Source organism: Apus apus, chromosome 4 (assembly GCF_020740795.1).
Source record: "Apus apus isolate bApuApu2 chromosome 4, bApuApu2.pri.cur, whole genome shotgun sequence".
NCBI lineage: Eukaryota > Metazoa > Chordata > Aves > Apodiformes > Apodidae > Apus > Apus apus.
The window spans coordinates 57,142,257-57,155,456 of NC_067285.1; the positions used below are offsets into that span (position 1 = coordinate 57,142,257).

The 13,200-nt window shown below is 37.7% G+C and overlaps 1 protein-coding gene across 5 annotated transcripts in view; it reads left to right on the top strand.

Moving 5' to 3' along the window:
- The first annotated feature begins 461 nt into the window (after positions 1-461).
- The window catches only part of EDNRA (endothelin receptor type A), a 37,872-nt gene continuing 25,133 nt past the window's right edge, over positions 462-13,200 (top strand). For 4 of the 5 annotated variants that reach the window (XR_007889408.1, XR_007889409.1, XM_051618621.1 and 1 more), the window contains exons 1-2: positions 462-670; positions 3,537-4,015. Coding sequence is in view for 3 of the 5 variants with exons in the window: in XM_051618621.1 (XP_051474581.1) it covers positions 3,614-4,015 (402 nt within the window). In the remaining 2 variants the exon portion in view is untranslated. Of the gene's footprint in view, positions 671-2,868; positions 2,997-3,536; positions 4,016-13,200 lie in introns of those variants that run through there. The other variant, XM_051618620.1, reaches the window with a different exon arrangement.

Genomic DNA, 13,200 nt, shown 5'->3' on the forward strand with positions numbered 1-13,200 from the left:
TTGATAATATTTGTAAATGCATTTTTGGTCTGGAAAACGAAGAGGTATTAGCAAGGTGTGTCTTGGGATGGACAAAGAAATTGGCGCCCAGGGACAGTCACTGTTTACGGATCCAGCGTTTTGAAGCCCTTACGCATCGAGTTTTACTGATTGGGTTGGAAACATAATTCTGGTCAAACCCAGGGACAACGCAAAGCAAAAGCTATGTATTTCATCATCAGATTTTTTTCCCTGCTCTACTCATGGCTTCTTTGGTTCGTTGGTACACAACCTTTCTGAGCCCCCTTGTGCGATTGGTAGGCAGCTGAGTCCAGAAAAGTAATTCAGCTCTATTTCAGCAAGGAAACAGTTAAAGAGCTCACTCAGTGTTCCCCTGTGCCCGGGAGGCAGCCTTTGTGTTTAACATTGGCTGGGGCTCATTTTGGGCTGAAGGTTTGTTTTAATTGGGGGAGGGGGCAGAAAAGACGGGACGCTCCGACTTCTTCGGTCTGTTTTACTGACATTGCGGAGGTGGAGATTTTCAATCCCACCCAGCCAGACGCAGGCAGGAGGATCTAGTAAAACTATCGCAAGAAAAGCTACTCAGAGGAAATTCCCAGCGGCGGCGGAGGCAGTGGCAGCGGCCACAGCATGAGCGTGCGGCTGAGCCCGGCGGAGGATGCCGGCCGGGGTGAGTGAGTGCGCGGCCGCGGGAGCCGCCGCCCCTGCCCAGGGAGAGCCCGGCCCCGGGCCCGGGCCCTTTTCAGCACTTCTCGGTAGAGCTCCAGATAATTATTAGGTGCTCCTCTGTGTGCGTCTGTGTCTGAGTGTGTGTGTGAGTGAGAGAGAGAACGAAAGACAGGCACAAGGCAGCGTGGGATAACTATTATTAAATAAAGTTCAGGAATATATAGATCTCGCCAGATGCTCTATATAGGCTGCAGGGGAGGCAGTAGTGATTGGCCAAGTGCATGTTGGAATCGATCTTTTGACAATGTTACAAGCGGAGAATGTTTTGGTTTGCGTTAGAGAAGGAAACATAAGGCGATTATGCCCAGAGCACGGAGCGCTCGCTGCCTGTGCTGGAGCGGGAGACAGCCACGGGAAGCTGGGCTTGTCGGCAGTATTTCCTTTAGTGCTTTTGTGCCCTGGTTACGTTTATTGGCCCCTGTTTACATTTCAGATGTCTTTTGGGCACATTAATCTCTGTTAAGGTTTTAGCAAGTCTGTAATCCTTTGAACAATTTCATTTCCAATAGTGTGGGTCTCTTCTTGTGAATCCCGGCACGGGAATTTTTCTGGCTTGATACCCCAGGCAAGTTAGAGGAGTTTTGTTCCCTGCATCTGCGGCTACTCCTGCAGTGCTGTAGGAGCACAGGCACAGCACACGCATGTGGCCCCCGCATTAGCACAGCAACCTCACGCACTCCAGGTACTCAGATCACATGTGAAGGAGGGCACTACGTTACGGTATGACAAAAACTTGGTACGGACGCTCGTACCTTACTTGTATGAGGCAGTTTGTATGTATTTTCTGTAACGGAATAAATACTTTGAAAACATCTACAGAGGAATGAAGGACTGTCAGGAATATGTAAGAAAATATCCTTAGAAATTAGTATATTGAAAATTGTCTAGTTTTGTTTCTTCTGGAAATGTTTCTTCCAGGAGATGGAAGAGGCAATAACTGGTAATTTTGCTTTCAGCTTTGTGTGCTGGCTGCATGATTGCCATACTGCCACCGTGGTTACACGAGATATAGATAGAGATATATGAAGTTTTCACAAGAAAACGTCATTAAACAAGGAGGATACTAATACAATCACTAAAACATAGGGCTGTGGGTTCTGCTTGTAGCTGTATCACATTTACTTGGGCAAGTATGAACAGGAAAAATAATCTCAATAATTAGTGATTCAGTTTTTCCATTTGTAAACTGGGGAAATATATTAATAGTAAAGAATAAAATTATTAATACTTGTCTGGAAAGAGTTACAGTTAAATATGTCTGTTGCTTCTGGTATGATTTAGAAACCTAATGTGAAAAAACTTAACTTTGTGCAAACTATTGCTAACTGCTCTGACATACCATCATAACCAGCATTTAATAAAGAAAGATTTACTATTCAGTATATCAAACTTTAAAATCGAGTGCATAGGAACTCACAGTTGGTCAAGTCCTCATCTCAAATACACCAATATAAAAGACTGTAACTGTGGATCCCTGGTCTGTGAGGGACAGCACTCTCTGTGACAGACAGGAATACTCAGGTTATCATTGTTGCTGTGTTTAGGCGCACCCACACCTCTAGGGACTACATACAGCAGAAGAGGGTAATAGTAGTAAATTTCTTCCTTCCTTTCTTCCTTCCTTTCTTCCTTCCTTTCTTCCTTCCTTCCTTTCTTTCTTATAAATTTCTTGCCATAAACTCTGACTTACTAGCCCCAAAGGAGTGAAATTAGGATTCTTTTTTTGTAAAAGAATCCTCCCAAACCCTTCATGTGAGTCTCTAGAAATCAGAAAGTTATAAATACTTTACTTTCTACTCTTCTTCTGGCAACACAGCAATGCTTGTCTTATTTTGTAGATTTGAGTAATGTAAAAAAAACACCTTTCCTTAAATTAAACTGAGGCTTTAAGAAAATGGACTTGAGTGGCCTTCCTCTGTGGCAGAGAGCCAGCTCTTGTGGCAGAGGATAGGCAGTAAGCAGTACCTACGGGGACAGAGTCCTGTGATGCTTCTTTCCTATCTGGAAATGTCATTAGATGTTACTTAAAATACCAAACCAAGTGTTTTTTATCTTTAAAAGAGCTCAGCTTTGCTGTGGCTAAGCACTGAACATGAGTTGCAATGACTTTCAGGAACCAAATTACAATTAAATGTTTGAGGGGATTTTCCTCATCAGAGGTCTGCCCTGAGACTGTAAAAGACTTTCTCCTAATATTTATGGACTCTGGATTTGGTACAAAATTTTATTTGAAATACAGGTATTTTCAGTCTTCATTTGAAACCCAGGTAATTAAAAAGTCATTAAAAAATAATATAACTCCCCATTGTTACAATATATAAAAAATACTCAGAAAATTAACAGATTTGCTAACCTTTAGTTATTAATGCAGTTCTGTTACCTTATTTTTTTATTTGAAAAAATAACAAGTTTTAATGTTAGCTAAATTATCACTCCACAGTCTCCAAGGCCTGTTTGTGTGTACACTTTTCTTGCAAGACTGTATTTTAAATTCAAACTTTATCCACCATATTTTTCCAATCATACATAAATTCTGTCTCAAACGAAAAGGGTTTTCCAGGATCTCACTTGAATAAGCTATCAATTATTTATGGAATTTTTTTGTTTGCTTTTTATCAGACAGTTAATATGGGTAATTTAGATTTCAGATTTGCACAGTGATTATATACAGGTGTTTATATATTATGCTGTAGAGCCTGTACATTCCAATACCCTTCCTAAGTGAGAATTGGGGTGCACTAGTCTACCTGTTGTATTGATTTTGTGTTTCTTCTTTTTTTGTTTTTGCTTATTGTTTCACTCTGCAGGTGACAAAGTGAGCAGTATCGCACTGAAATACTGAAAAAAAAGCTTCTCACTGAATTTGCTCTTTTGGGACTTCAGGATGGAAGCCTTGTGTTCAAGAGTTTCCTTGCTGCTGCTGGTTCCAGGATTTGTCCTCAGTGACAGCTCTGACAGATACACTGTCAATCAGAGTGACTTGGGAAACTACCTTTCCACCTTCTCAGGGATTGAATCCAGCATACTGCTCACCACCAAACAGCCCCTGGTGTCCAACCAAACTGTCAAATGCTCCCAGCAGACTAAGATTGCTGAAACTTTTAAATACATTAACACAGTGGTATCTTGTGCTATTTTCATCGTTGGAATGGTTGGGAATGCAACTCTGCTGAGGATCATTTACCAGAACAAGTGTATGAGGAATGGCCCGAATGCACTGATAGCCAGTCTGGCACTAGGAGACCTTATCTATATTGTCATTGATATTCCTATCATTGTGTACAAGGTAGGATGCACCATGAATTATTTTCTAATTGCCATTTCCTTACATGTACACCATCTGCTCTCTAGGGTTACTTCTTTGTATAAATACTGCTCTTTTGTCTATTAATAGTCCAATTAAGAAAAAAAATACAACTCCTTTTTGTTCTACAACAAAACCTTTGCTTTACATCTCACCTCCATAAAGAAAAAGTGTATCTCCTTTTAAAGATGATGTAACCCTTAGCTCTTAACCAAAGCGTGGCCTCTGGCATTTCACAGGAACCCTTCATTTATTAGAGCTACAATAGCTAGCTAAATAATTGTTGAGGAACAACTTTTTAGAAACTGTTCTCCTTGACAGACATACAGCATTGGACTACTTGCTGGTTTTGGAATATCCCATCCTTAATTTTTATTTTATAGAAAATACTCTTTGCAATCTGCAGGCTTCATGTTATGACTTTGTGGAGAGAGAGAATGTCAGTTCATTTGGGTGATCAGGTTTTAATTTAATCCTCATTAATAGCAGATTCTCAAAATTATTCCAGAGTTAGTAAAATCAATTATATCATAGAATATTTTTTAAATATTAAATCTGGATTTCTCAAAGTATAAAAAAGGTCCTTGGTAATTATTTTATCTGGTATAAAGCTAGTCTGTCCCAGTTTTTTTATTTTCCATTTTCATTACACAGTTTCATTAAACCAGTTTTTTCTGATGCAATATATGTTTATTAATGTAACTTGCATAATTTCAGGACAGGTTTGAATGAACAGAACTGAGTCCTTTACTAATTTATCTTGCTGAAATTAAATCTTAGAAAATCATAAAATAATTTTCTAAGCTTTTATCTATACCTTGTGGGTTGTTTACAGGGGCATAGCTGATATGATACTATACTTTCTTTTCTCAGTGTTTCTCTTAGTAAATAAAACACTAAATAATATAATGAAAAAAACCTCCATCCCTCAGTTTTGGCCCTTAAAGATTCTAAAGACATAATTTATTTACATGTGTTTCAAACAGAACATTTTAATGCAAAACTTTATAACTAGTTTCCTGTGGTTTCAAACTGGATCTTAAAATTAAAGAAACAGTGAATTGAAAAGACATATTTTGTATTTAGATAACTATTGACATTGTAACTATCAACCTGCATTATAACACAGGTATTGATAGGACAAAATCATAACAAAATTAATTCATTCATGGATTAAAGATATGAATATATGCACACATTACATTTATACAGAGGCATATATATACAGTAAGCTGCAGTTCCTGGTTCTGATCTTACAGTAGATAAGTCTTCTAACTTTATCTCATTTTATTGTAATATGAATTGGAAACTAGCATAAAGGCTCTTAATAATGCTTGTGATTTAATGAAAATTCTAGTTTGCACTTTTCGATATTCCACCTGCAAAATTAAATTATCAATTTGCTGATAAGATAGCAGATATTTTGGATTAACAAACTGGTTAACAATCATCTGCCTGATCTGAGATCCACTCACCTTCCATAGCTGTGTGGGTGTTTAATGGGACATGGGATTGGGATTCTGCAGGTTTTCATTATTCTTAGCTAACTGGACTCATAGCCTGGACTGCACCTCCCATAATGCATTACAGTTACCTCCCTGGTAAATTATCCTGACATCTTTATACTTAATTGCTAAGGCAGTGTTTCTAATTCACCTGATGTTTCTAATAAGAAATTTTAAGGAAAACTGTTATGTGCTTTTTCAGAGCTGGGTCAGGAAAAGAACAGGTATTTTTATTACACTTTTTTTTCCTAACCATTCAAGAGCTCTGCTGCTTCTTCACAGAGGAATGGAAACCTGGAATTAATTTTGCCTTTCAAAAGTGCCTTTTGCTGGCCTCCTCAATAATCTTTAGAAGCCTAGTGAAAAGAAAACTATATATTTTATACTGCATTTATTATTTTGCCATACATTTTTCCTATTAATTTTATGATGCTTCTTTGGCATTCCGTAGGTTCACTTGCCTTGCTGTAAGTTGGGGATTGATATCTAGTGTGAGGTGTCCCTGCCCATGCAGGGGAGGTAGAACTCAATGATCTTTAAGGTTCCTTTCAACTCTGACCATTCTATGATTCTATAAGTTACATGATAAGCTGAACTGTGGTCCTGAATACTTCCATACAAATGAAATTACTTTAGCCTATGTGGAAAATTATTTCTGTACTGCAGAGAAATATTTCATAAATAAAGGCTGTAAATGAAAATGCAGCCCCTTGACATCAACATGTGTCAATTCTCACATGTAAGAAGGCAGAATTAAAATGGCATTTAAAAGCATAATTCTAGATTTTAATAAGTTTTTGAATGCTTGAACCTTCAAAATAAATTGTTTTAAAATTTCCATGTAAAACCATCTTGTTTTACAAGGTTAGCTGCATCTATTCTGACACAGAGAAGCATTTATAGCATTCATAGGAGAGCTCTAGTATTTCTAATATGAAATTCTATTATTATTTGTAGTCCATTTTTCATATAAACTATTCAGTAATGTGTCTGCCTACATCAGGAGTTGATTTTAAAGTTTGTTAAACGGCATTCATGTTTGTATCACTAGGGATCCTAAAATCTGTGATACTATTTAGCTCCTCTTGTTGAGTGACAGCATGAAGGGTGGTCACTGGAAATACCACAGATTGAAAGGGGAAATGATGGTCGTTTATGGAAATAAATTAAAGTGGTTTTATTTAAGGTTTAAAGTTTAATATTTAAAGTATTTTAAACACTTAGTTCTGAACTTTATTTTAAAGTCTTTTAGCTTCAGAGTCAGCCTCATGTTGAACAATGTACTAGTATCCTGTATAAACAAATGGTGTCAAACTCTTTATATCTTATAGGCCAGATCTTCATTTTTAGGAGGACAAAACATCTCTGAAATCCTAGTTCAAAAGCATTCCCCTGCATAACAAAACAATTACTAGTATAGTATTAAGATGGTCATATCATACAGAAAAATGTAATACTAAGTAATTATAATGTAATATCAGAAATAGGTATACTCACTTTCCTGAAAAGTAAGGTAGCCTTAACTATTTTAAAATTACTTTTAAGAGAGAAGTGCTGATGTTACTGATACTCAAATCCATTTTACAGATCCTCAGAAAGAAGCATCTGTAAGGTTATATTAATTGAAAATTTAAGGTCCCAGGAAAATTGAGTCTATCATACTGTAACGCATTTACACAATTAACAAAGATGTTGTCGTGAGCCGGTACCGAGGGGCTAAAGAACAGTTTCCCACAGATGTGATGATGAAAAAAAGAAAAGAATGTATGTAGTTTGTCAGCTAAAGACATGATCACAACTGCTTAACATTTTTATTATTCTTCACCAGTAAAGGCTCAAAAATTTCCCCTTTCTTTCTCTGATTACTGTAATTTTATAGGGAATTCCCCTTAGCAATTTGTTAAATGGCTGAGATGTAATATTCACTAGCCTCCTTTGAAGATATTCTAGATGTATTAAAGCGCCATTGCACTTAATTACTGCTAGTATATCCACTTGTATTATCAAATCAATATTAAAAATTGTAACAAATTGAGTTTTACAGGAAATGTGCCAGTTATAAGTCCATCCTTAATAGACCGAATTAAGACAATTTCATCCACAGCAACACTATTGCCTTAGCTGAGCTAGAGTACTGGAAAGCCCTTACAACTGCTGTTGCTGCTGCTGTCACTGCCTAAAGTTTAGTAGAGCAACAGCAAGAGCAACAGGTGCCCTCCACAGAAAAAGCTGTCCAAAGCTCTTTCCTGTGCTCATGGGGCTATAAAGAGCTTAAGCCAAGGCTCTCAACTTTGGAATGGCAAAATTCAATTTGAATTATGTTATTGGGAAGTCCTGAGTTGTCTCTGCGTCCATTTCTATGGAATTTAGAGAAAAATGTTGAAATTAGTTCTATTTATTGAAAACAGACCTGCAAAGATTAACATAAATTATGTTGCCTTACATCTGAATATGCTTAACTCCTTTAACCATTAGTTTATAAAGAAGTAGATGAAGCAAATTAGCCAGCTTTTAATCTGTTTCTTTAAATGAGAATAACAAACACTGTCATAATTATTTTACTGGAATAAAGCGAAAGACATCTACCCAGAAAATCAGCAAGTGTCCACTGCTCAAACAGCTCAAGAAGATGCCATTTTCTTTAATAAAGTAAGCTCCTAGTAAATCAATACTCACGCTTAGCTTAGTTGCAACAACATCTAAATCTTAAGAGTCCACCTAGAACATTATGAGTCTAAACATAAAAAGTAGCTGGTGGTAAGCAAACATCTTCAGCCATTTTGTCTTCAGTAAAGGAAGACATAGCTGAAACATTTCTATTAATGGATGTTTTCAACATTAGAGCAAATGCGTTAGATGAATCCCTTCATAATTACAAGTTATTTGGCATATCTGATCACCTTTATTGACAGAATTAATATTATACATAAGCAGGGATGATAATTAAACACATTTGGACCGATCCTGTTGGCTAACAGAGCAAGTGACACACACAGTAGTTTCAGTTTTGTGCCAAAGGAGTATAAGGCCAATGCCACAAGATGTGTAAGTGAAGTGTACTTAGAGAAGACACACTCCTCCCCTTAAAACCCAAAATTTCTGATATGCAGTGTGTATTTCTCTGTGAGGTACCAGCACCAGCAGTAAATTCTGAGGCCATCAGCTTAACATCCGCATTCTGGTTTTCACTGAATTCTTATCAGTGATTCCAAGAAGCAACATGTTAGTAGCCCAGTGCGACGCAGAAATCAATGGAACTTGCTCAGAACATGACCTGCTATTTGAGTGTATGTCTCCATGTGGTGATCACACATAAAAGAAATCTAGAGATCAGACAGGAATTGATTGCTGAATTATGAAGACAGAAGTTACCTAAAATAGAACAGGGAAGAGATGTCCCTCAGGAATCTGTTCTCTCTATTTACAGGCTACAGCTTCCTAGCACCAAGCGTTTAATGTGCAACCCAAAGTTAAAGAAGAGATTTTATATTCTAGGTCTTAGTTCAAGGTCCCCTCTGCCTTTAACTAGTGGCTGTATTGGGGGGGGCTGGGATACATGTTTCCTTCAATGCCCAGACAGCTCCTCTTATATCTTCAGTTTCACATTTCATGCCTGCCTTGCTGTTCTGTGGACTCATAATATTGTACATTACTTAGATACTCTAGGTTTAACAACATATTTCAGTACATTTGCTCTCTTTATTTTTCAATCAGCTGAAATCTACAGATGACAAACAGTTGTTTTGATTGTGCATATCCAGAGTTTACCAGTTCTGCAGTAATATGTTAGCAATCCTGTCGTTTTCTTTAGCAACAAACAAAAGACAACACAGCTGGAAGAATAACAAAAGCAGTATTTTCCCAGGGATTGAAAAAAATCATCATGCACATAAGCACACCTTGAAGCTCATTGCCCTGAAGAAGAGCAGCACAGCTTGAGAAACAGTCTACCTAAAATGATAGGAAGTTAGCCAACAGCACAGAATAACAAAAAAGAAACTAGTCCTACTTTGTAAACAGAAAAAAAACCACAGGGGAGATGTCTAAAGTTGTCAGGCATAATTTACCACTAAAGAGATTTTTGTAATAAATACTAACATTTAAACAAGAATGTAAAACTTATGATCTTTTTTTACCAGTTAGCTGAGACAGAATGCTCTGTTTCAAAAACAGGGCATTTGTTTTCCTACCTTTCAGGATCTCTTAAGATATATTTTCTTTTGTGTAAAAACTATACATTCCCTTCCCTTTCCACAGGAAAAAATGCCTTTGGAGGTTCTCATGAATCCCCACATAGACTTTCTATACCCCAGAAAAAAATACAGTCCTTGTCCACTTGAAGTGGAAAAAAGAAAGTACTTGGTTGTAGCAAAATCAGGAATATTTCCTGCAAAGAACAGCTGAAGATTTGCAATGTCTTCTCTCCCATGGCAGTATCATAAATCTAAGTATAAGAAAACAATTGAGTGATACCAAAGTTAGCAGAAACCCAAATTATCATGTCACCATGATATACTCACTATGGGTCTTGTACCCTGCATCATAAAGGTTAGCCTTGTTCTCTGTTTTCCTCTACTTTTTCTCTATCCTGTGCTTCCCAAAGTTGTCTTTTCACTCCAGCAGTGGGGAGGAATATCTAGAGACAGGCTGTGTTCTCTCTCCTTCACTCTTACGTCTATCCCTCTTTCCAGCAAAGTGGTGGAGCACAGCTGAGTTACATGGGATGAGCAACAGTCTGTGGGTCCTAAGAAAGAAATGATCCTGCAATGCAGTTCTCTCTTGGATACGTGGGTTGCACGAAGAAGAGAAATGTTTGAGAACTTGCAGTAATTCTTGTTCTATGAAGTTTCATGGGGACAGAGGGGTGCCATTTGAGTCACTGAATCAGAATATCACAATTAAAATATCAAAAGCAGGAAACCCAGTTCACCCTTCTTCCTAACTGACCAGACTTATGGATCAGAGACAGGAGGAACAATTCAGTCAGAATCATCATGTTTTTCACTTAATGCCATCAGCTCAGTGGTACAGACCTTGGAAACTTGTGTTCAGTCAGATTTCATCTGGATTCCAACCAAAACACCACATACTGTATTTGGACCATGCCATGAAGCAAAGACATACATAACTGTAGAACACAATTTAAGACACAGCTTTACTAAGATAATTCAATGTCTCCTAGAGGAAATTAGCTTTAAGAAACAAATCAGAAGTCCCCAAATCTGCTGATCTTAAAAAAACAGAGGAATTGGCTTTTTGTCTTCATTCTGGGATATGTTGCAAGGAAAAGAAATCACCCTGGAATACAGAAGTTTTGTAACTCTTACTCCACAGTTAAGAGATGTTGGTCACTTATGCAACCAGACATTGTCTATACAAACAGAAACATGATGGCTTGGTCCCCTTTTCCTTACTGCACAAGTGTAATAGAAACTATGGAATAAAGAAGGTATTTCTATTTGCCATGCTGAAGACAGAGCAGAAACTCTACCAGGGTTGTGCCAGAGTTGTTTCATCAGTATCACTGAACACCCTAAATGCCAGGACACTCAGCAGAATATCCTGCATGGGGACAGCAGGAGGGAGAAGCACTACTAGGATGAAACACAGCTCGGTTTCAGGGAAACAGATCTTGTGTGTCAGCACAACAGTGATCTCAAATGGATATAGAACGAGGAGCACTAGACTGAGATCAGAGCAGGAAAAGGCAAGTATGAAGTCTTTGCTCTCATCCTCAGTGCCATGTGGCAAAGAAAGAGGGCCTCCTGACACATAGCTGTTGAACTGAAGCACTTTTTATAGAGTAGCTCATAGCTGGTTCCTATCCAGCACCTAACCCAGTTTGTCTATTTTTAGCTGAGCTCCAGGGTCATAATCTGCCTATAAAGATACATTATCAGCCTAGTATTAGATAAACACTCTGGATGCACATAAGCATGTACTGGTGAATACTCATGTGGTTGGATTATAACATTCTCTCTTTAAAACTACATATAAATTGCTTGGGATGCATAGCGGAACTTGATGTTTTGTACATCAGCTAGCATACTAATTAGAAAATAGCAACAGCAGTACAATAAAATCAACTGAGTGACATTTTAAAATCATTGCAAAGGAATGTTCTCAGCACTGCTGTCTTGTTTGTTTCAAGCTGCAGCATCAGGGCAGAGAGGCTATATAAAGCAGCAGAGAAAGGAGGATTCTCAAGGAAGCTGTGGCTGTCTGGTCACTTCGCTGAGGTTTTTTAGGACCAACAGCAGAACCTTAAAATCTTGGTTTCTGATTTCAGCATAAAAATATGCCGTTGACTGTAATCTTTTCTCGCTCAGGAATTGCGCCACTGTTGAACTGTATGAAAACACTCCTAAATTGCAAACTGCTCCAGGGGAAAAGTGCATTTCCTTTGCAACATGTCTTATTTTGAAACCTCAGAGATTTTGTGAGTCGGTTTGCAAATGCACAATCCATTTGACCAACTCATGGAGAACTGGCATACAAATTGGGATAATTAGCCTGATTTCTTCTATCCTCATGCCTTTAGAAAAAATATAATCTGTTAAAATTTTATACTCATTTTGTTTGGATATAAAAACATGCAAGAGGTCTGGCAGAGCAGAGCCAATAGTCCCAGTTCATATGTACCTAAGTAAATCAGGACTAATTCAATTAAATTCCTGGGCCCATTTTTTAATACAAAATAAATATATTATTCCCTTCTGAAGTTTCTGTACCTTGCTGGGGCAGAACTGGGGGCAATAGACTTGTTTTCACGTAAATCTAGTAAAACCAAAGGCAGGATAAGATTTGCCAACTAAAAATATCTACAGAAGAAAAAAATGGCACCAGATCCAATGAATGCATAGTTGATGCAGAATGATAATGGAGTATACACATGGAAATTATTGCAAAGTTAATTTTAAAAATCAAATAACTTCATTCTGAACCCAATGATTTTCATTAAAATCAACTTGAAAAAGAACATCTAATGATTTGGTACTGATGTTTCTTCAATTAGAGAAAAAGTGTGAGAAACAAAAGGAATAAAATATTTTTAATCTTCAAAAAGGAGAGCTTCCTGGAGTGTGGGGAAAATGTGTACATGCTGGAACCATGATAAAGCTTCCCTGTGAGGAGTAATGAGTTAGCGAACCTTTTTCAAGTACACCACTTTTCATTTTGAAGCTAATATTTGCCTTGTAGTAACAAAGTTTCACAGTCACTACAAAGTACATGTTCAGTTCTATTGCTGGGTATACACTGCAGTCACAGTCAGTGAACATTAATGAATAGGTGGCTATCCTTCAGTTGGCTTTTAAAGTGTGATCTACAGTGGTAAATCAGTTTGGGGGCTCTGGTTAGCACAGGGGATTGACAAAAGTCTGCTAGGGCCTCTTTTCCCTGGCACTGCCATTTGTAATCTAACCTTCACCCAGTGGTGCCTGAAAACTATTCTGATTTTACCCAAAAACAGACAAGAGTCTGGAGCTGAAATTCCATGTGACTACTAGTTGTAAATTACCATTGATTCAAATCACCCCTTCTTTTTCCAAGATTTTTTCTCCCTCCTTGATATAATGTTTGGGAATGTTTAGTTTGAGAAAGAGGAAGCTGAAGGGAGACCTCATCAGTCTCTGCAACTACCTGAAAGGTCATTGTAGACAG